Source organism: Panicum virgatum, chromosome 1N (genome assembly GCF_016808335.1).
Source record: "Panicum virgatum strain AP13 chromosome 1N, P.virgatum_v5, whole genome shotgun sequence".
NCBI lineage: Eukaryota > Viridiplantae > Streptophyta > Magnoliopsida > Poales > Poaceae > Panicum > Panicum virgatum.
This window is the reverse complement of record NC_053145.1, coordinates 56582426-56606509: the sequence shown is the minus strand read 5'-3', so window position 1 is coordinate 56606509 and position 24084 is coordinate 56582426. Positions and strand designations below refer to the sequence as shown.

At 48.9% G+C, this 24084-nt stretch overlaps 1 protein-coding gene across 2 annotated transcripts; it reads left to right on the top strand.

Moving 5' to 3' along the window:
* Positions 1-19447: 19447 nt before the first annotated feature.
* On the top strand, positions 19448-23042 carry LOC120656857 (protein NRT1/ PTR FAMILY 7.2-like). Of its 2 annotated transcripts, XM_039935054.1 has the most exons (5): positions 19448-19603; positions 19794-19983; positions 20792-21009; positions 21280-21930; positions 22024-23042. In XM_039935054.1, the coding sequence occupies exons 1-5, from the start codon at positions 19601-19603 to the stop codon at positions 22720-22722; spliced, it is 1761 nt and encodes a 586-aa protein (XP_039790988.1). In that variant the 5' UTR covers positions 19448-19600; the 3' UTR covers positions 22723-23042. The 2 variants fall into 2 exon arrangements, with proteins under 2 accessions (XP_039790988.1, XP_039790987.1); XM_039935053.1 differs by having other exon boundaries at positions 21280-23042.
* Positions 23043-24084: the final 1042 nt, after the last annotated feature.

Below are 24084 nucleotides of genomic sequence, written 5' to 3'. Positions count from 1 at the left end.
TGACACCTCCACTGCCAAGCCTTCGTAGGGCACATAATGAAAACCATCGAGTCGGGCAAGATCAATTGTGCCGGCACGAAGAAGATTCCCAACAAGCCCCTCGAAGGAAACAGAGGCTGCGTTGTCATTTGCCACGCTCATCACCTCACCAAGGCCCTCGAATTCCGACATCAACCAGTACAAAAGCAGAAAGAAAACTTGAAGACCTTCGACCGGCTCAGGCAAGGGCAAAGGCTCAGCTCCAAGGGCACCAAGAGCCTTCTTGTACTCTTGGTACACTCCTTCGGCCCGTCTGGCAACCTCGGGTATGACCCGCTCGAGTTCAACCATTCTAGTCTGAACCCACTCCAACTCCGTGATCCTACTCTTAAGGTCAGCCTTCTCGTTCGCATCACCCTCCACGGTCCTCCGAAGGCTCTCCAGAACGTTCTCATTATCCGAAGCAACAGACTCTAGCCTCGAGCACCTGGTTTTCAGTTGCTGGTTCTCGTCCTTCAAAACAAGAATTTCAACCTCAGCCTGCCGGAGCTTATCAGCCAAACCCAGTCTCTCGGTGGCACTCGCCACCCGAAGGTCCGCATTCGCTTTGGCCTTCTACATCAAAGCTCGGCTGGCGTGGGCAAGCTTCTTGCTCAGCTCAGCAACAATGAAAGCAGCGTCGGAGGTAGACGCCTCTGCCACGGCTGCATCAAATCCTGAATCAAAAACAAAATCACCTTCGGAAACACTAAAAATTTATCAAGAGACAAAAATAAAGCAAGACCCCAGACCTTTCTCGGGAGGGAGAATCCCAGTCGCGCCTGGCCAATGGATCACGGCCAAGAGCTGCTGCATCGACGCCGATACAGCTGCACAAAATAACATAAGCAAAAACCCCCTCGGAAGCGGCGAACGAGCCAGGAAATAAGGAAAAGCCAAGTAGGTGAAACTTACCAGACTCGTCGAAGGGCATCCCCTCCAAACCCTCCACCTCTTTGTCCGAAGGTGGAATAGAGGAACCTCCACGAGCCTCCCCACCTCTGAGCGCCATCAGCGTCTCACCTACCAAGATCTCCCCCTCCTCGATGTTCACCGCAGGAACAGGCTGCGCGTCCTTCGGCGCCAGAGCCGAGTCCTTCAGAACATCAGCCGTCGGGGAAGCCCCCTTCGGCACGGGCGGCTTCGGAAGGTCCGCAGGCTTGGCCCCGGTCTTGACGAGGCTCTGAATCCTCCGGCATTTCGTCGTACCTTCGGATGAACAATGAAGATTAATCAACGCTTTCGCCACCTCAACCCGACGACCGGAACCGAAAAGCATGGTCCCGTACTCATCGCTAAGATCATAACGGGATCTAAAAAGCCTCCCTTCGGGAACTACAATCTCCCCGCCCACCGTCCCCATGAGCTCTTCCATAAATGAGGGCGTACCGCTGTCGCCCGAAGAAACCTCTTCATTTTACGCCTTTCTCTTGGCGCTCTCAGCCCGCGCAACTGAAACCTTCGTGCTCAGGGTTTCCGTCCACGACCACGCCCCCGCGTACTGGTAGCCCCGGAGCTCCCCGCCTCCTCCACCTTACCCTTACCTCTGGATTTCGCCTCAGGGACCTCCGAACCTACGTTCCCTGGCGGCGTCATCCTTGGAACGGCGTTAGCCGGAACTGGCCGAAGCTCGTAAGCGACGCCCATCTCAGCTAGGCACCGGTTCAACCGAAGGTTCCCTCTGCACACCTCCACCAAAGAACGGTACTCCTTTTTGTTCCATGGCCCCAGTATCTCCGCAGCCCGACGCTCTAGCTCATCAACAATAACTTCGTCGCTGGCACCTTCGGGTCTCTGAAGCCCAAAAACCGGAGAAATCACATCGTACTTCAAACCAACAAAACGCTTGCACTCGAACCTCAACGGAGACCAGCCAGCAGCCAATGGCCAAACCTTGGCAGCCAGAAATTCCTCGACAGCATCCCTGCCACCACAAACTTGGCAAGCCGACATAAAAGCTTCCAGGCACGACTTGAAACCTGGCCCACGTTTGTTGAAGGCAGGCTGATAAACATGATCGAACAACTCAATATCCGAAGCAAGAGGATACTTCTCCTCGCTAGAACCTTCGGAATCAGGGAAGCCAATCTTCGCGTAGAACCAGTACCCCAACCAGTTACCCTCCCACTTGTTCTTGTAAGCTATCGAGAGCATAACCTTCAACAGGCCAGTCCTTTTATTCGGCTTACGAGGAACGAAGGTGCAGCAGCCGTTTTGAACCTCGCTAAGCTCGGCATCATCATCTACATATACCTTACGAGGCTAGCAGTGCAGCTGAAAAAGTCTGCAAAAGGCATCCACAGACACCTCCCCTCCGAAGCTTCGCACTACCCACAGAAATTTGGCCAATGTAACAATCCCGTTCGGAGTGAAATGATGTAGCTTTGCGTTGAATGGCTCCAAAAGCTTCGGCACAATTGGATCCATCGGAAGTCTAAGTCCCGCTGTAAAAAAATCCTTAAAAACCACAACCTCGCCGGTCTCCGGTACGGGAATCAATTCTGCCCCCGGAGGGCGACAAACCCCCTCGGCGAAGTAGCCCTTCGTAACGTAGAAGTCTATCATGCTCTGAGATACGACAGATGGCTCGAAAAGCATAGTCTTACGTTTCTCCGGAGCCATCAGTTTCGATAGGTCCGCAGACACAGCAAAAAGGCTCTCGCTAGACTGCTGTTGCTGAGAAGGTTGCGAACCACCCGCCTCTCCTTCGGAAGTTGGACCAGAGTCTGTACGGAGAACCGCTGAAAGGATCGATGGACCAAGAGGGGGGGTGAATTGGGCCTTTTTCAATTTCTAAAACACAATAAAGCAACCTTAACCTATGCAATGCTAGTAAGGCACCAATTCACCAACCGGATAACTAAGCTACCTACATAAGCTATGAGAGAAATAACGAAAAGTAAAGCCTAGTAAGGTAGAGCTAAGTTATGATCTCTAAGTCAAGCACATGAATAAATTGCATGAAAGAAAATGCTTGAAATAAAGAGAGTGGACAAGAGACGACCGGATTTTTTCCCGTGGTATCGATGTGTTGGCACACACCCCTAATCCATGTTGTGACACTCACAAAGAGTTTTGTCACCTCCCATGTCACCGAGATGTGGGTGCTCACTAAGAGTCTCCGTTCACCATCCCGGCGTGGTGGAGATCAAGCCACGTACAATTTTCTTCTCCGGGCTCCCACAATCCTTGGCAAGCTCCACGAGAAACACCTCGATCACCAAGATCGCCTAGGTGATGCCAATCACCAAGAGTAACAAGCTAGGGCCTTCACTTGAGCAAGAACCGATCACCAAGAACGGATGCACACAAGCTTCTCTCTACTCAAGTCCTTAGCCTTGCTTCTTGAATGATTGAATGATCAATTTGATGGAAGATGAAGCTCAAGGCGGCTCTTGACTATAGTATAAGTGTATGAATGTTGCCTGGTGTCAAGAGTGGCAAAATGACCATTGGAGGGGTATATATAGGCAGCTCATACGAATAGAGCCGTTGGAGAAAAACTGCCAGAAAACTGCGCAACGCCGGTTAATCCGATGATCCTCCAATAGCCAGCGTCGGTTTAACCGATGAATGTAAACTGTCCCTTCTGAAAACTAGCCGTTACAACTTGAGCAGATTAACCGACGTATCATCGGTTTAACCGGTGAGTGTAGTTGTCCACTGATCAACTGAAAAACTAAGTCTCTGGACAACTGCACCGATGTTAACTCAAAACCATCGTCGGTTTAACCGGTGAGAACAACTTCAGAAATCCCTGAAAAAACCATCTCACTGGTCAATTGCACCGACGTCTTAATTCAAACATCGTTGGTTTAACCGGTGTATAGAACCTTGAAACACCCTGGAGAAAACCTACTCTGGATTAATGCACCGACGTTAAATTCAAACACGTCGGTTTAACCGGTGTGTTGACTTGTCCAGACTCTGCTGACTTCGTTTAACCGACGTATAGAAAAATATAAGCGTCGGTTAAACCGGTGTTAAAGACTTTTTCTGATTTTGCCTTTTTCTGATTTGAGTCTTGAATGAAATCCAAATGTTCTTGAGATATGAGTTGAAAACCACTTATTTGAACTTCTAGGAACCTGAGTGACCATAGTGTGCATCCATTTTTGATTGACCATGTCCATGCTCAAGTTACTTGGCCTTAACCCCTCTTAATAGTGCGATCACTACAAAACTATAAAATCTATACTAACCTAAGTGTCCTTCTCAACCTTATGACACTTAGGACTAGAAAGATCCTTAGTCTTGACATATATATGAGTTGAATACCGAGATCGCCTTTTTGAATAATGAAATTGAGGGGCCTCTTTTGACATATGACCAAATGAGCGATAATGATCTATTAAGCTGCACAAACTCATTAGTCACAATAATGGTTGTCATTAATCACCGAAACATACCTTGAGGGCCTAGATGCTTACAACCGCCCTCTTAATGAATGCCATAACTACAAAAATAAATAAAAACAAAGCCAAATTAGAAACAAAGGCTCAAACAAACCTTCGATCAACCTCGCTGTCTATTTAGTGTGAGCCATGAGCCGCAAAGTTACTTACACCGAAGAAACGAGCAGCTTCACCACGCACAAAACCAGAACCTTCGGACAAAGCACTTTATAGCAAAAAGCGACGAAGGAAAGCAAATCTCGAGAGGGCTATGTTTTACCCCCCCTCCTCCGCTTATATAGGCGGTGAAAAGGAACAGTTCCAGCGGTAAAACCGAGGAGACGGCAGCCCAAGCGGCGCAATCGGAGAACGACACGTATACAACAAAAACCGACCATTGCAGCCGACGGTTCGGGAGACGTTTTTCCTCGGGAGCTTCCCGAAGGTTACACGCAATCTTCTTTAATAACAAGGGTTCGGACTGTCGGCTTCGGACCTCGCCCTCGAGGGGCTACTGTTGGGGATTGGACCTTCGGGTCAAGCCCTCACCCTCAGAAATGCTCCCTAACCTGTTTGCAGGGCCACAACGAAATGGAGCCAAGCATACCCGAAGGTACCGGATGAACTCTAAGAAGCGGAAGCTCAGAAACCATGACCTTCGGTCTGAAGGACATAACCTTCTGAAGGCCGAAGGCAACGAATGGCTGCACAGAGGCGCAAGCCCAGACATCAAGACCTTCGGACCGAAGGGTGCCACTTCCGTCGTGCCGAAGGTGGCGACCGGCCTCCCGGAAGCATAAACTCGAAGATCAAGACCTTCGGGAAAAGATCCCACGACCGGGAACGAGGATGACGGCTGGTCGATCGAAGGAACCTCCATGACCCAAACTCCCGGAGGTACCCGAAGGTTGTCGTATCCTTCATCGGTTGAAGACATGTGAGCAAAACGTGAATATGTGAGAAGGTCGGATCTGTACACCTCCCGAATACGTGAGAAGGTCGGATTTGTAAACCTCTCACCTTGTAATTTTACCCCGGAACCGGCTGAGAGTGAGCTGTAAATGAGATGGGAGGGGGCAATTTAGGAAAACCTGGCCGAGGGCTAGGGGTATAAATAGCCCCCTCACTCCACAGTGTAAAGGGGGGAATTTTTCTGATCATTATTGGAGAGTTCGACATTTATTTTCTCTATCATCTTACTTACTGTTCATGCTCCCTGTCTGGGCTTCTAAGAAGCAAAGATCCCAACATAATTAATCCATGATTAATCAATAATTAGCGGATAGTTACTGTAGCATCTCTGTTGCAAATCATGGATTAAGTAGGCTCATTAGATTCGTCTCGCGATTTACAGCCCATCCATGCAAAAAGTTTTATAAATAGACTTCATTTAGTACTTCAAATTAGTAAGATTCCTTTTCACTTTAATGCGTTTACGGCTTTTTTGCGTTTACCGGGTGGAACAAAACACACCCATAGACAATTTGGTGTGTGGTTACAGATTAGGGCGTGACGACGTGGACCGACGATATAAGACTACAAAATAATTGTCAATCCTGAGAGGAGGAAAGTTTTTATGTTGCTCATTTCGGTACGGCGTAATAGAACATTGTGGATTGATATGATTAGTTTATAATATGTGGAAAAATTATATTTATATAAGGAAAATATTTTGTATATTAATATACAGTTGTTGCATATACTTGTATATAGTTATATGTCCGTCCTTGTAAGAGTTTTATAACATCAATTCCATTTTTAAAACTGAAAAAAGCCCATCAAAATCTTTCACAACTATATCTACAATATATTTGTATATGTTTATCAAAATAGCATCGATCTTTTTTTATAAAAAAACACATGTACATTAGTCTCAATTTTCCAGTTCCACCATTGCAAGCGTTCTTGGCTATTTCCTATTCTCGTTTGTTTATTGAAGGTTCCTTTTTTGTGACTGTACGGTAGTATGGTAGCATTTTATCAGGGCCAGAGTCCTATTCCTGGAACTGTTCTAGCTTATCCATATCAGTGTAACCTGGATCCACGGTGATGTGGAATGAAACGACGTTTCGGATATGGCCCCCAAAATCGAATGGCATTGAACTATTAGCAGGACTTTATTTTTGGACTCGGAGCTATTGGCAACACCGAAACTGTGGAAGTATGCTGGCCCGGATCATGTTGACAGCTTGCCTTCAGGGCACGTTTTGTGTACAAGAAAAAGTGAAAAACTATATGGCTTTTAGGTCATATGTGTCTGTAGAAAAGGGTTTGAGGAGCTTATGCTCCCGCAGGATACTGAAAATCTTAGGATGTACTGTTTGTCGAGTCCCACAGCACACAAATCTGAAAGCACCTTTTTATGTTTTGGCATGCTTTGTCAAAAGCAAACATGACATTTTAATCATTGGGAATTGATTCGATGTGACAGATTCTAACGTTTATTTCTTGTATTTTGTCCGAAATTTACATGCAAATGCATGCTCCTTCTGTCAAATTTTGATAATAGAAAAAGGTTACAAGAAAGAAAAGCAGGGAGCAGACCTACCTTAGCTATTAGTATTGGCTATTGCTGTCAAATACCGGATTCGTTTTCCTAGAGATTTCAGACCAAAGATTTTGCTGCAAAAAAAAAGTCAGCTTTTTTGACTTATCTTCGGCCAGGTTGAGCTGTTTTTACAGGGTACAGTGACACATTGAAGCAAGTGGTGGGGAAATTTGGCGCTACGATGCTGGAATGCTGTACCTATACCCTGCACTTGGCTAGCTACCTGCAGTCCTGCACGATGCATGGACAAACTTTAACCGTCAGGCATCGTTCGTATGCCCAGCCACAGTGACACTGACCACAACACAAGCATGCCCAGCCACAAGCATGTTTCATCAAAAACACACACACACACACAAGCATGTCATCGTCGGCGCATAGGAGTATAGGACGAAAAGCCATCGGGAATCAGAAGGGGAAAAAAAAGGTAACAAGTATTTATGGACCTTACCTACCATATCACAGATACATGGATGATGGATCGCCCTCACTTATCTGCCGGTGCGGCGCTGCAGGAGGCTGTCTTATTCTCTGATCAACGGATTTCAGACACTGAAAGGCCTTCAAAAATCAGTAAATCACGGCCATGGTGGTGCATGGCCGTAAGCGCGCGCGCGAAGGTGCGCGCCATCTCCACCACCTGCAGGCACGACGATTCCCAACAGCTACCAACCACCGGAGCAACCACAGCCGCCGCAGGTATACTAGCCGAAACCTCGTCGGGTCAGGCGATCGCCGTACTGGTGCTCTTCCGCTTCCGCCCCCCGCCTCGTCGACGTCCAGACTACGGAACGGATCGCACCTCTCTCCATCGGAGGCGACGCGAGTGACGGCTCGAGCTGTCATGCAGATGCCGTGGCTACAGCTACTAGCCTACTATACATCCGGCGCACCCGTCCCGTCCACAGGTCCACTTCGCCGTCCGCCCGCGCGCGCGAGCGGCGGACAGGGATCGGGGGTGGTGGTGGGGCGCCATCGGAGGGCGACGGCCGGGCTAAAGGGAGGAGTGCCCGGCGCCGCTCGCTGCGCGAACGCCACGACAGCAACGTCACGCGCTTGGTTTCAGGTGAGCGGCAGGTCGGTCGAGTTTTCGTATGCAGCCAGTAACCACCACCTAAAATGCCTGGCCGTGGGTAGTGTGGCGATCGAATTAGGTATGTCACACACCCTAGTGTCATGTCTCGCGGTTTACATCAAGAAACCGGTATTCCTAGCTAGCTAGCAGCCCTACTAGCCGTAACAGATTGGTAGAGGTAGCTAGCAGCGAGCAGGCCTGCCGGCGTTTTTCGTGGCGATCGAGAGCTGGTGTGACGCGACGACAGATTGGCGAGGTCTGGAAGATTTCGTGTAAGTGTTGTTGATCCATGACGACTATGCGAGGATTAGGAGTAAAGCGAAAGGTTAGTGTGGAAATGCGTCGTTTACATTAGATTAGTTGCTCCCCCGGACTGTAAAGTGAGCCATCAGCCTCCTGTCAGACGATCTGCTAGAATGCACTTAGCCAGCTGCTCCTTGGCGACCTGAAAACGCAGCTGCATGCGTGCGTGTCATACATGTCTCCGTGCTAGAGTAATAGTACCAGATATGTCTGGTGGCATGCAGATCTCATATCGGAGAGGAGCTATGAATATGAAAGCAATGATTGGAAGTCCTAATCCATGCTAGTTAAATAGATTTGAAATCGATGTCGTTCAATTAAACCTACTCATCGCTCTTTACTCATCTGAACGCACTAAAACAGGCTGGATTTGTTTATTAGCCTGGAAGTTGTGTTCCTGTAAAATGCAGGGCGTAGCTCAGGTAGTCAGATGCCGGGTCCGGGTAAATTTGCCAAATCAATAGCACGGGAGAAAAGGGAAAAGGAGATGGTAACGACATGGATTACCTAATTCTAGCCCGCTTTATGAAATCGATCTTTATGCACTGGAAAAGCACAATGCAATTACTTACTTTATCAGTTTAACAAATGTTGTGTACATATATATGTTTTGTTTCGAGAACCTTACTTCATTAAGATCCATCTTACTATTACTAATTGGAGGTTTCCATTTAAGCCACCACGTGAAGCCAACTAAAATTCTTGGTGGACACTTCAAAAATAGAAAAATCCTAAAATTCTTATAAAAATTTGAAACATCCTACCATCAATCCGACAACTCTAATTATAATAGCCATTGAATCGGTTATCTTTTCTAATAAATTACGCACCTCGGCTATTATGAAAATAGACTAAAGTAACTCTCTAAGCATGTAACCCCCTAATCTTCATGCAAATTATCCATCTATGGCATTATAAAAAAAATATAAATTGACCTTCTAATCTTCATGTAAATTACCCACCTATTTTATTATAAAAATAATACAAATAACATCCTAAATTTGCATATAAATTATCCAATTATGTATTAAAAGTTGGTAACTCCTAAATATGAATCTAAATTATGTAATTGTAACAAAATATTAAAGTGCACCAATATATTCTAGATTACTATCCCTATCATTATTTATATATTATTATGTTATTATTTATATAATCATATTATCCATGATATGTATCACCATATATTCATGTATGATGGAAGAGATAAGAATACCAATTCACAAACAAATGGTCAACTAAATATATATCAAATATATATGGAGGTGTTCTGCAAAATAAATTCTATTGCAACTAGATAATGATAAATATGTATTTTAGAGTAGATGATAGAGGACGTGAAATTGATAATATAATTATTAGTTATAAGCTTTTTTATATCAACTCTAATTAGCCGTGCGGAGGCACAGATTGATAGGCTAGTATACTATGTTTGAATAGTTTTTCTAAAAAAAACTGGATTATTCATCTATCTTTTGAGAGGGCATACTACTGGTTCATTATAATCAGTGTTGCACCATATATCAGACGTGTTCGTTCGTACATTCACGCACCACATGCTACACGCCTAGCTATACGCCACAGACCCACAGTAGTACAGACAAAAGCGGTGCGGATGCACACAAACACAATGCAAACACACATCTGACGATGCTGTTATGCGGGCTATATGCATATATTCCCTTCCATCATACCTGACTTGCCGACAAGAACGTTTGGGCGCATTCAACGGTACACCCCCACACTGAAAGGGGCTTCTTGTAGGAATGAATAGATGACAAGGAGCACGCACGCACACACACTGCTGTCACGCGCTAGCCCGACCGCCCACCCCTGCTGAGGAGGTAAAAGGACTCGCGCCGCAGAGGAACGGTAGGTCAGGATCCCTCCGACTATGCGTGCGTCTACCGGAGCAGGGCCGTCCAGTTCATCAGTGTGCGAGCGATCGAGGAGGGGGAAAAAGGCTCCAGCGAAAGCTGCACATGTCGAACCAAAACACACCCGCGCGGGCAAGTTGCCTGGAACGCAGCTTCGCGGGCAGCCTCTCGCTCGTGCGCGCTCACTGTTGTGCGAGTCGCTGCTCGCTGGTATGTCCTGTCGGCCTGTGCGTCCGCCCGCGATTCCGCCACAACCGGACTGTGATCGGACGACCGGAACCTGAAATAGTTCGCCCAACGCCTCCGTGTCGGGGCACAACAGCGGCGCCCGGCCGGCGGCCAGCTCGTCGCAGTCGCGCGCACGGCACACGGGTCGCCAGCTGCCTATCCAGCCGGCGGCTGTGGCTGTGCGCATGCAGGCAGCGTGCGGTGCTCGCCCGCGTCTGGCAATCTCCCGGGTCCCGGCCGAGTGGTGGGGCACGGGCGCACGCATGACCGGCCGAGGCGCCGATCGGGTGGTCGACGCCGATGTCGTCGTCGGAACCGTACCGGTCGCGGTCGATGGGGCCGGCCGGGCGACGAGCGGAGAAGTGGGTCGTGACGGGGCGGCATGGCGGGCAGGCGTGCGAGCGATAAGCCAACAACAGGGCGTGCGCGTACGCGGTACGCCCTGATATTCCCCTCCACTTATACGCGCGCGCGCCCGGGCGAAAAGAGGGAGCAGAACGGAGGACGCTCCACGCCCGTCCCGCCCGGGGAGAGATCGGCAGATCGCGGGGGCGATACGGCCGGTTCGGGTGCCGACGTGGGCCTCCGCCCGGCGGCGCTCGCCACGCGGAGCTCCTGCACGTCCATGGCGGCACGGCGAACTCGGCGTCCAAAGATGGAGTACACGACGACGACGGGATTGGGGGGGATGAGTCTGCTGCTGCTTTTGGCCTAACAGGAAAGGCCGAAATGCCCGGCCGGCTTAGTTGGGGTTCGATCACCAGCAGTTCGATCTCAGTACGTTTTTGCATTGGATGATCTGCAGATTTGGTTTTAAATTGCGTTAAAGGTGGCAGAGGATTGGAGTAGTGTCCTACCTCCCGGTAAGCTTTGCCGCTTGATGTGAACTTTCACGGAGGCCTTTAGGTCTCCAAATGGTCGTCGGGTTAGTAATTGCCAAATGCCAACGTGCTGCAATCGTATCGAATGTATGTCCGGGTGAGAAGCTCAGAACGTGCAGTTCGTCAGAGGGCGCCCCGAAGAAAGCAGGCGTCGCTCGACGCCATTGGGCCGTGGCAAAAGGCGTGCTCCTAGTTGCTCTTTTCTGTTGCGGGTTCACTAGCTATAGCCCCGTCTGCTCCCCACCGGTTACTTTTGGGAAATCAGCTGTACGCTACTTGTTTGATGTGTAAAGTAAAAGGTAGAATGGTAGATAGAGAGGTTTTGTCAGATTGTAATCGCCTGTGGCCATTGCAGCGCAAAGTAGCAACCTGCACTGACGACACGAAAGATGGCCTTGTGCCGGGCTGAGCACAATAAGGAGCGAGGCACTAATTAACAAGCAAATCCGGCTCCGCCCAAGGCTAAGTTAGGGCTGGGCTTGGGCAGATCGTAAGCCATAGCCTGAATCAACAGGGTACTAGTAGTTCGCGCAGCCACTGCTGGTGCCATCAACAAGGGAGGGGGTGGAATCTGTCACGATCCGTTCGGCTATGATTTGGCTTTGCTGATTGCTGAAAACAGCTGAATAGCTGACCTCTCTAGCCTTGAGCGCTGCAAGTCAGCAAGTCGAGGACATGGAACACCGCGAGGGCGAGAAGACGGGACGGGGATTTGACAGCGCGCGGCCACTCACTCAAGAGAGATCATATAGAAATAGAATCCACATCAAAGCTGACGGATCCCAGCGGCCCGCGCGCGCGTGTACGAGGGTGCCAACCTGATCGCAGCCAAACAGTGGCCAATGGTGAGCTGTAAAACACGCGGGCGCTGTGAGCCACAGAGCCCGCGGCCAGTCCCCGCACTGCTCACTGACACTGAGATCGGCAGGGCCGGAGCGCCACCGGCGAATTCGCTGCCGCCCCGCGCTCGCGGCGAGAGCGACGAGTGCGCGGGCTCAGGGACCGGTGGTAAAACCTGGTGGCGCATCGGCAGCCACTGCCGCCAGTCCGCCGGTGTCGACGCAACCTCCGACAGCGAGCGGCCGAGCGGCGCGCCCGTGCTCGCGCCCTCGCCCACAGAAACTTTACTTGTGGCCTTGTGGGTGGCAGTAAATGCGCCATTCCCTGTTGATCTACAGTCCTGAATCAAATCATCGATCCCCTACGAGCGATCCTTAGCCTGCGCCTGTCATGCCATGTACTTGGTGGATAATCTTCGATTCTGACTCATCCTCCCGCCACTTGAATAGATTCAGATGTATATATCCAAAGCATGAGGCCACCACCATTCCGAGATCAATATCAGGTGCTTGAATAATTGTTATCCGGAGGAAATGCGCCTCAATAATTCAGGAACATTGGTCGCGCTCGGCTGCTGCTGCCACTGCATAATTGAGGGACGAGAACAAATAAATATGAACCCTAAATTTTAGAAGAGATAAAACAATTAACTAAAGGTAAAAGAGAAATAATTGGGCATCTCGGTTTTGCCACCTTCTATACAAGAAAAATACCTACTACATCTGTTCGTCAAATACATGCCCAAGAAAAACACCCACGGCTTGCCAAACTTCGTTAGATATATATACTTCACATTGCATAGCGCCGTTTTCTCGCCAAACATGGCCATAATGTGGCGCATGATTCGTTTGCCATACAATCGGTTGCTGCCACGCTTTGCCTAACCTTTGCCCACAACCTCCTGATTTGTACATCTTTGACAACCATATAATGTCACATACTCCCTCCGTTCCAAATTATAAGTCATTCCAAGAATCTTAGAGAGTCAAACCATCTCAATGTTTGACCCAAATTATAGAGAAAAATACAAAGATTTATGACATCAAATAGGTATACTATGAAAATATAACTAACAAAGAATCTAATGATACTTAATTGATATCGTAAATATTATTATCTTATTGTATAAATTTGGTCAAACTTAGAAAAGTTTGACTCTCCAAGATTCTTGGAATGACTTATAATTTGGAACGGAGGGAGTACATAGTTTCACGTACATCTTTTAAAATATTTTTCACATGCATCTTAACAAAAATTCCACCCACAAATTTCAAAACAAATGTCGCGTACGTATACATAAGTCATGATTCTAATGCGTACCATTTCAACTAGTACTAAATATTATAGGCTGACCTAGTAGTGTATTGTATTCAAAAGTCTATTATTTAAACTACTATTAAATAAATTGTAATAAGGTATACATTCGTGAGCCTACATCATTTTGTACAGTATTACTTTAAAAATCTATTATTTCAACTAGTACTAAATATTATCTTTTTTTTTTGCGGGTGTACTAAATATTATCAGCCTACCGTGGAGTACACTATATTTATAAAGTCTATTATTTCAACTAGTGTAAAAATTTAGTAGTTCAATTATTAGTGTTAAAGAAATTGTAACGGCCTTTCCAAAGTTTTAAAAAAAAACTTTATCCAAAGTTTTTTTTATATGTCACAAAACTGCAGCCTACCTCATGCATACTACTACTATCTCAGCACAATTCCCAATGACTAGCAAGATAGTTGTCGAATGAGTCGAGTCCTTGTCAATAGGCCCAAAACATGTATGTGGTTTAATTTATAATGTTTCTAAGAACTTAATGTCGCATCCAAGGTATTCCTTACCGACGATACTACTTTATTTTATCTCTTAGAACCATATGTGCATTATCACGATTTGTCTTGATAAGTTATGTATATTGCTTATTTGTACTTTGTCACTTCCCCAAAACAAACTGAACAATCACGTGTCATGAAATATATGCTACATATGTATAACCGACTCATTTCCAACTATTAGTTACATATTTTCATTACATGTCATGTCAGGGCACAATAATTAAAATCTATAAGCTTCCAGTTCCTTCCCCTTCTTTCTGGAGTGCTACAGTACCGGGCGAAAGGGAGGGAGACGCCGCGTCCGGGGCCGATTCCGGCGGCCTCCTTCTTTTCCGGCGTCCGGTGCCGGAGAAGAAGGAGGGCGAGGAATCGGCCGCCGGTTGTGTTTACTTCCTAGGTAGTTTGTAGATCTAGGGTAGTTAGGTTTAGCTCGTCGTCGTTCGGTGACGGCAGTGCTACAGTTCCGGGAGCGGTGGCGTTGGAGGAGCTGCTCCGTCGGAGAATAAAGGTCTTCTCCGACGACGATGGCGGTCTTGGCGTCGTCCTCGGAGGTCTTTTGCTGAGGTCTATGCACCTCTCCTCTGCCGGCGATTTGGTGCGGTTTCTGTCGGCCGATTTAGGTCGTTCGTTCGGGGATCCGCTGGATCTGCTACGGCTGCTTTTCCTTCCGCTGTTTGGGGCTGTCGGCGCTTCTGTGCCTGCTGCTGCTACCGATGCGGCGGAGTGGATTTTGTTTCTGGTCTATCTGCTACTAGTGGCGATGGGGATAGATCTTGGGTGCTCCCCCGGGGGCTTTGGTTTCTGCACTGGTGATTTCTTCGCTAGCGGTGGATTATCTGCTGGGCTACTGCTTCTTAGCCGAGGCAATGGTGCCAGCTCCTTCTCCGGCAAGTCTGCAGTGATGAGCTTGGAGATTACTCCTCTTCTTCCTCTGTTGGTGAGACTGCTGAGGTTCGTTCAACGCTTTACATCCACCTTGGATGGTCTCAGGTGGTGGCTCATGCAGCTTAACCAAGGCTTGGAGTCTGCTGATGGAGGATCTGGAGGTGTGGGCGTCGATCAACCGGGCGATGAAAGGAAGAAGATGAACATGATTTCTAGGGACTTCCTTGTAATTTTTTGTTTCTTTCTGGACCTAGTTATAAAAGAGGGATGTACTGTGCTCCACATTAATATATCTTCCCTTATCGCAAAAAAAAAATTAAAATATATAACCCTTCATTTCAGGTATCACTAAATTGTGTCATGAAACATCATGTACACTTGTCATGTTATGAAAGTTATTTATGATGAGCACACTCCAAAATAGAGTTACATATATCTTTTTTGCAAGTTTGTCACGAATACAATGTTTGTCAATTGTCATATGACTTGTCACACAACTAACAAATCAGATGATCAGGTCATGTTATTTCAGTTCGATTTAATAGGTGATAGATAATTAGGCCTCATTAGGTTAGTTAGATCTAATAGGTAGTTTTTTCCTATTTATTCAATTTATTCAAATAAAAATATAAAAATTTTAACAGTTGCATTCAAAGAGTTAGAGAGATTCTCTCTGTTTCCATTTTAATACTTTTCTGAATCATGTCAATTTCAAATTTTCTAAACAGATGATCCACATCGTATTATAACATAAAAGGGATAATGTAACTTGGATAATTGAAGGTGATTTTATTCTCGTTGCAGAATCGCACATTGGAACCGATTCTTTGTACGTGCAGCAGCTTGGCCCACCTGTCATCACTATATCCTGGACCAAAATACATCAGGTTCACACGACTGGACAACTTTTGTACACTAGTCTATCAACTCGTGCTCCCGCACGGACTAATTAGAATTAATATAAGAATAAGATTAATAATTATAATTATCTATCTCACGCCCTTTTTCATCTATTAAATATTTTAACACATACTCTAAAATATTTATTTATTAATATCTAGTTACAATAGATTTTATTTTGCATCACACATCCATAGGTATTTGATATATATTTAGTTCAACTATTTATTTGTGAATTGAGATTCTTATCTCTTCCATCATACATAAATATATAGTGACATATATCGTGGGTAGTATTTTTATATAAATAATAATACAAATAATATATTAATAATGATAGAAATAATAATTTAGAATTTATATTGGCACACTTTAATATTTTAGATTCAGATTTAGGAGTAATTTAAATTGTAATAATTATGACATAATTGGATAATGTATATGCAAATTTAGGGGGTATTTGTATTATTTTTGTAATGTATGGGTGGGTAATTTATACAAAGATTAGGGGGTTACTTTAGATATTTTTATAATGGCAGAGGTGGGTAATTTAGATACATGTTTAGGAGATTATTTTAGTCTATTTTTATAATGGCAAATGTGGGTAATTTATTAGAAAAGTTAACAGATCTGATGGTTTTTATAATTAGAGTTGTTGGATTGATGGCACGATGTTTTTTATTTTTGTGAGAATTTATAGGATTTCTCTATTTTTTTAGAGTATCCACCTAGGATCCTAGGTGGTTTCATGTGAAGACTCCAAAGGAGCCTCTAATTAGTAATATATTCTATATAGATAACACCCACTAACTATTTCTCTCTTCATGCAAGGTGTCCACATCATTCTTCACTAAGTGTCCCACTAACTTTCAACAACCTTATTAATTAAAAAAATGTTCATGTCATCTCTACAATATACAATATTTTAATTTTTAATTAATTAAAGTAAAATCATATACATACACTATTTTTTCATCACCTATTCTTCTATAATGTGATCAAATATTCTATTGGTGTTTCTTCTTTTAGCTTATTGATTTTTACGAGATTCAATAAACAAGAAAAATGTCCATATGATCTCTACTATGTGCAATATTTTTAATCTTTAATCTATTAACGTAAGGTCATATACATACTCTATTTTTGCAATACTTTTAATCTTTAATCTATTAACGTAAAGACTCATATACATACTCTATTTCTTTGAGCACATATTCTTTTTATAATGTGATCTTCTTTGAGCACATATTCTTTTATAATGTGATCAAATGTTCTATTGACGTTAGTTTATCAATTTCTACCAGATCTTGATAAAAAATAACATGCAAGTAAAATTCATATCAACTATATAACCTATATAGATGACACCTACTAAAGTCATTAACTCTATTTCTCTTAACATGCAAGTTATCCGCATCATATAGGAATCTATTATATCAAATGTCACATCAACGTCCACTAGGGACATCTATTTATGTTTTCCATTGATTTTTTTTGCGAATGTTGCCATGCAATCATCTTAATTTTTTTACTTTCAAATTTCACGTTAAATTTAAGAAATCCCGCAGCAACGCGCGGGGTATCATCTAGTTAGTAATAGGAGTAAAATGCATGGTGGGTCTATAAACTTGTCTTGTTGCGTCACTGCGGTCCCCAAACTCCCAAAAATACGATTCTGAGTCCCCAAAGTTGTTAATTGGTTCACGTGAGGTCCAAACTACAATTACTCATGCTAAACGTGGAACTGACATGTGGGCCCACATGTCAGATCCACACCGCGCGCGCCGCCGCTCGCCAGAAGCCGCCGCACCGCGTGTGCGCCGCGGCCGCTCAGCGCGCGTGCCGCCGACGCACCGCGCGCCGCTCGCCGGAAGCCGCTGCACCACCGCGCCATAGCTACCCGGACCTGCTCGCCACGCAGCCGTGTCCGCCGCGCGCGGATCCTGCCGGCGGGGCGGAGCAGCCGGCGAGGCGCCGCTGCGCCATAGCCTCCACTGCGCGCAGATCCAGCGCGGTGCGGGCCTCCGGCGAACAGGGAGCGCGCCTGGGAGGGAGGAGGGCGCAGAGGGGGCGGCGCGGCGGCGGCGGAGGTGTCCGGCGACCGAGGGAGCAGCGGAGGGCGCCGGGGAGGAGGGGCGTAGTGGCGGAGGGAGCGGCGGAGCTCGAGGCCACCGAGCTCAACGGCGCAGGGGAGGGAGGGAGGACGGGCGCCGGCGGCCGAGCTCGAGCTCGAGCGTGTCGACGAAGGGAGCAGGAGCCTTCGCCGCTGCCTTGCCGCGCGTTGTCGTGCCGCATTGCCGCCGCACCTCGCACGCTGCACGCTGGAAGCCGCCGCACCGCAACGCCGACGCACCGCGCGCGTGCGTCGCCACTCGCTGGAAGCCGCCGCACCGGAGCTACCTGGACCTGCTCGCCACGCAGCCGTGTCCAACGTGCGCGGTTCCGGCCGGCGGGGCGCCGCCACACCATAGCCTCCGCCGCGCGCAGATTCGGCGCGGTGCCGGCCTCCGCCGAGACAGGGAGCGCGTCGGGGAGAGAGGAGGGCGCAGAGGGGGGCGGCGCGGCGGCAGTGGAGGTGGGCGGCGGTCGAGGGAGCAGCGGATGGCGCTGGGGAGGAGGGGCGCAGTGGCGGAGGGAGAGAGAAGCGCGGGAGGCCGGAGGTGGGGCACACCGGCGAGGGAGCTCGAGCCGGCCCACTCGCCATGGCCGGATCTCGAGGGCCGCGTGCCATGGCCGGCGCGGGAGGGATGAGGGCCGTGCGGCGGCCGACGCGGGGAAGGAGGAGAGAGCTGCGCGGCGGCCGACGCTGGGAGGGAGGAGGGCAGCAGCAAGCAGCTCGGCTCGCCATGGCAGGTAGAGGAAGGAGGAAGGTAAATCTGACATGTGGGCCCCACATGTCAGGTTCACGTTTAACAAAGGTAATTGTGATTTGGACCTCACGATGAACCAATTAACAACTTTGGGGACTCAGAATCGTATTTTTGGAAGTTTGGGGACTGCGATGACACAACAAGATAAGTTTAGGGACCCGCCATGCATTTTACTCTAGTAATAGTAAGATGACAAAACCCGGCCGGATGCACAGTAGAAGGCCACTCCTGCTGCAGTCCATGATGTAGGCTGCCAGAGCGAGCAACAACGTCTTCGACGCGCGCTTCTTGCCACGTTTCGCGGCAGAAGCGATTCTACGAAGGAATCACGGCTGTCACTCGGCTAAACGCAGACCGATAGCAAGCTATACTAAAAAAAAAAGTTTATTCGGTCAATACTACCGGAATCCGGCAAGTGACAAGCCACGGCCACTACTACGAGTTACTGAAACAGAACATGTTTGCCCGCACCACCAACCCAAATTCAACCCCGAGGTTGAGTAAAGCTCTGACAGAAGGGAGCTCTGCGCGGACAGGCAAAAACGCCCCCAAAAAATGGAAGCAGGGGAGAAATAGAAAAGGCTAGCAGGGGCGGCGACAGTCACCGCTGATCGCGACGCCACCTTGTGGTGCATCTACCTAAGATACCTGCACGAGTGACATCACGTGAGTAAGACTTACACTCGCTGCAGCCAGCCCTTTCATTTCTTTTTTGTTTTCTGCACATTAAGCTGTAAGCCACGCTGCCCGCGGCCGGCGGCCCCTTTCCGAGCTCTATAAATCGCACCAACCCCCTCCCCCTCGCTCTACCACCATCAGCCATCAGGTCCATCTATCACCATCCCCTTCCTCCCTCCCGGCCGGCCGGCCTCCTCACACAAGCAGCTAGCTAGCTGCCTCGGCTTGATCGACTAGCTTGCTCGCGAGTGAGAGGAGGGGAGAAATGGTTAGTGCGAATACACTCTCCCCTTGCTCGTACGTTCTTGGTACAGCCATCATGCATGCTGCTTAATTTTTAGCTGTTCTTATTTTCCCCTGAAGTTCTCTGCATAGCTAGGTGATGGACATGTGTAAGAGCTTTAATTATTCAGAGGTACACTGGCTTCTAACAGTATGTAGTTCGATATTGCTTGCAGCCTGCCAGTAACGACGGGGACATGAAGATGAGGGTGATCCTCGTGGAAGACGAGGAGACGACGATGGCCGCACCGACGCCGACGCCGTCCAAGTGCTGCGAGTATACCCTCGACGGCTCCGTCGACATCAAGAACCGCCCCGCCGTGAAGGGGAAATCGGGAGGATGGCTCGCCGGCGGCCTCATCCTCTGTACGTATAATAATTCTGCTGCCCAACCATTCCTGCCCTTCCTGCTTTCTTACTAAAAATTTGTGAAAAAAAATCTGCAGCTAATCTCCTAGTAGCTAGCAGCACGCGACAAATTCATTTCTAGCAAAAGGGAAACAAAAGGAGAAAACTTTTTACGCCCTGGCCTTTCGGCCGGTTAACTCTTGCAACACACATGAATGCACGATCGGCCGAGTTGCTCCGAGCGAGGTGCCGCTCCTCGAAGTGGCGGTGGGGCGCCAGGTCTTTTCTATGGAGATCCTGCATGCTGAGGTAGTGAGGTGACATCGGCCATGCAGCAGCAGCGCCCGGGGTCGGAACCGGGGGGTTCCCGGTCACGGGGAGGCTGCTTGCACGCATTACTCATGCCACATCAGGATCCCATTAGGGGACGGAGGTCCATGATCCACCAGCTGCCAGCTGATCTGCGTGCCCTGTCGTGATGTGTGGCTGCCGGCAGCCGCAGGCCCATGGCCGGCCGCCGGAACGGCTAAAGCGACGCGCTCTCCGGCTGGCTGTCTGTTCGGCGGCCGGTTCCGCATTGCTTTCGATCGGTCGATCGGAACCCCCCGAAAGCCGAGCCTCCCCATACTGTTTGCGTGCTTGTCGAGCACCTTTTTGCCGGTACTCTGTGTGTGTGTGCGTACGTCGACGTCTGTCGATTGGCCACCGGACCTAATTGGCACGTCGTACGCCGGGGGCGATCGAGAAAGGCTAGGCCTTGGTTAGTGGGGATCGATCGAGTCGGTCGACGGTTGCTGACGTGGTGTGTTTGTGTGTGTGGCTGCAGTGAACCAGGGCCTGGCGACGCTGGCCTTCTTCGGCGTGAACGTGAACCTGGTGCTGTTCCTGACGCGGGTGCTGGGGCAGAGCAACGGCGACGCCGCCAACAACGTTAGCAAGTGGACGGGCACCGTGTACATGTTCTCCCTCATCGGCGCCTTCCTCAGCGACTCCTTCTGGGGGCGGTACAAGACCTGCGCCATCTTCCAGGCCATCTTCGTGCTCGTAAGTCGCGCACCGTCTCGGATCGAATCTGAAATTTTGGTAGAGGCTAGGAGTGAGCAGTTAGTTGCTGATGTGTACGTGCAAGCAAACACGTGCTCTTTTGTACGTGCTGGTGCTCGTAGCACAGTATCGATTTCGTCCCCATGGAAAGCTACTCGATCCGATCGAAGTGGACCGCCGTCGGTCATGTTGGACTGTACGTACATGGATCGATCCAAGATTACAGGGCTGACCGGTGGCTGTCCACCCTTGCTGCTGCTGCTGCTGCAGGGCCTGGCGCTGCTGTCGGTGTCGTCGCGCCTCTACCTGATCAGGCCGGAGGGGTGCGGGATGGAGCAGGCGCCGTGCGGCGCGCACTCCGGCAAGGAGCTGGGGATCTTCTACATCGCGCTGTACATGATCGCCTTCGGCAACGGCGGGTACCAGCCCAACATCGCCACCTTCGGCGCCGACCAGTTCGACGAGGAGGACCCCGCCGAGGCGCACTCCAAGGTCTCCTTCTTCAGCTACTTCTACCTCGCCCTCAACCTCGGCTCGCTCTTCTCCAACACCTTCCTCAGCTACCTCGAGGACGAGGGGCGGTGGGCGCTGGGGTTCTGGGCGTCCACCGCGGCCGCCGCCACCGCGCTGCTGCTCTTCCTCAGCGGGACGCTCCGGTACCGCTACTTCCAGCCCGGCGGGAACCCGATCGGCAGGGTCTGCCAGGTCGCCTTCGCCGCCTGCAGGAACTGGAAGGCCGTCGGCGCGTCGCCCGGCGTGGTCACCCTGTACGAGGACGACGAGAAGGCGGATGCCGGTGGCAAGAAGCTCCTGCACACGCAGGGCTTCAGTTTCTTGGACCGCGCGGCGCAGGTGGACGCGGACGCCAAGTTCGGCGCGCGCGACCCCTGGAAGCTGTGCACGGTGACGCAGGTGGAGGAGGTCAAGAGCATCCTGCGGCTCCTCCCCATCTGGCTCTGCACCATCCTCTACTCCGTCGTCTTCACCCAGATGGCCTCGCTCTTTGTCGTGCAGGGCGCCGCGATGCGCCGCACCACCCCATTCGCCGGCTTCTCCGTCCCGCCCTCCAGCATGTCGGCCTTCGACATCCTCGCCGTCGCCACCACCATCTTCCTGTACCGCCGCGCCATCTGCCCGTTCCTGGCGAGGCTCACCGGGCGCCCGGCCGGCCCCACCGAGCTGCAGAGGATGGGCCTCGGCCTGGTCGTCGGCGCCCTGGCCATGGCCACGGCCGGGACGGTCGAGCACTTCAGGAAGGCCGGGGCCACCACGGCGATGAGCAGCGACCTGCACATCATGTGGCAGGTGCCGCAGTACGCGCTGATCGGCGTGTCGGAGGTGATGATGTACGTCGGCCAGCTCGAGTTCTTCAACGGCCAGATGCCCGACGGGCTCAAGAGCTTCGGGAGCGCGCTCTGCATGATGTCCATGTCGCTCGGCAACTACTTCAGCGACGTCATCGTGAGCGCGGTGACCAGGGTCACCACGACGCGCGGGCGGCCAGGGTGGATCCCCGCCGACCTGAACCAGGGACACCTCGACAGGTTCTACTTCCTGCTCGCCGTGCTGGCCGTCGCGGACTTTGCGGTGTACCTCGTGTGCGCGAGCCGCTACGGGAGCGGCAAGGTGGACGCCGGGAGGAGCAGCGACGACGACGAGGAGGAGGGAACGGCGGGTCAGGTGGCATCCCCCGGTGGCGAACGCATGGCATGACTGCCTTGGGCGCGTGTCGCGCGTCGTTCTTGAGATGGAGACCGCAGCTCTATAGGGGAACTGGTTTAAGCACGACGAGTCTTTCATTGATGATAGGACAAGGACAAGCATGGGGAGGGGGTGCTGATCATATGACTAAAGAATAAGAACCAGCAGCAGTTTAGATACATGCATGTTGCTGTGCCGTGTATAACGTATGCCTTCATTGTTATTCGCATTTTTTTGGCCAATGTAACAAGAGACCACGACTGTTACTGACCAGTCCTGTTGTTTCCATCATTGCTTCATCTGCTGTGCAATATGCCAGTTGACACTACCAACAGCGGCTCAGCCTCATTTTGATGACCTGCCTCTGACTCTACTGATTGGGCATTCTTCACCACTCTTGCCCGATATCAATCACCTCTAGTGCTGAGCTGGAATAATTACTCTCAGATTATTTTATGCTCGATATGAGGGAGGCTTAGCAGAGCTTGAACCCAACAACCTTAACCTATGACTCTAACCCTAACCCAAACACCTTGTCTTTGCCAGAGTCCGCTCGAGAAGACAATCGGGGCTATGTTGTAGGGCGTGGAGAGGAGAGAAAAGGAAAAACTTCAAGGGCGTGGCCAATGCAAACATCTTCACATTGTGTCGTATATTTGTTTTATTTTCACTAGTTGTTCTTGAAATTCTATATCATAGAATTGGGTGTAGTGTGATGAAAGGACCTTGCAAATTAATATAAGCGAAAAGGTACATGATGTGGTGGAGCTGTTTACGTTGTACCATTTAATCATAAGCAGAAAGTATCAGAATGGTCCCATGCAAATGTACATAATCTTGGAACACAACTCATACCTTCTTTCATCTTTATTATGAAAAGTACTAGGCAACAATATCCATGCACATGGGAAACCAAAACTATAAACAAGATACATACGAAGTCCTGGAGAACACATCATAAGCCACATTTTAACGCTCTCCGAACTTTAATATGATTTTTGGAGTTTCATTTTCAAGCATTTAAGATTTAGCTCTGGACTTTTGAACACCAAGAAACTCTATTAGCATGTCAAATGTCAAGCCATATTTATGAGTTTGAAGCAATATAATGTTAAAAGTGACACCCAGATTTAAAATATGGCTTCTAGTTTTCAAAAATGTCTCATTAAAGAAATGCCCACAACCGACTCAGAATTCATGGTGATAAGGTTAGTAGCTGAAAGTAGCATTTTTTCCCTAGAGAAGAAGTTTCTTTTTTCTTTCTCTGAGGAAAAGTAAAACAACACTCGCATTATATTTGCTAGTCACCAACATGTGTTCCTACACGGGCTAATAATTTTAAGACATAAGTATTATAAATTTATTAAAACTTAG

What these genes read in the sequence shown, in the direction of transcription:
- LOC120656857 (XM_039935053.1), top strand. An exon ending in CGCCGGCGGCCTCATCCTCT is followed by an intron (nt 19,984 to 20,791) that starts GTACGTATAATA and finishes GTGTGGCTGCAG; the next exon opens with TGAACCAGGGCCTGGCGACG. An exon ending in TCCAGGCCATCTTCGTGCTC is followed by an intron (nt 21,010 to 21,279) that starts GTAAGTCGCGCA and finishes CTGCTGCTGCAG; the next exon opens with GGCCTGGCGCTGCTGTCGGT.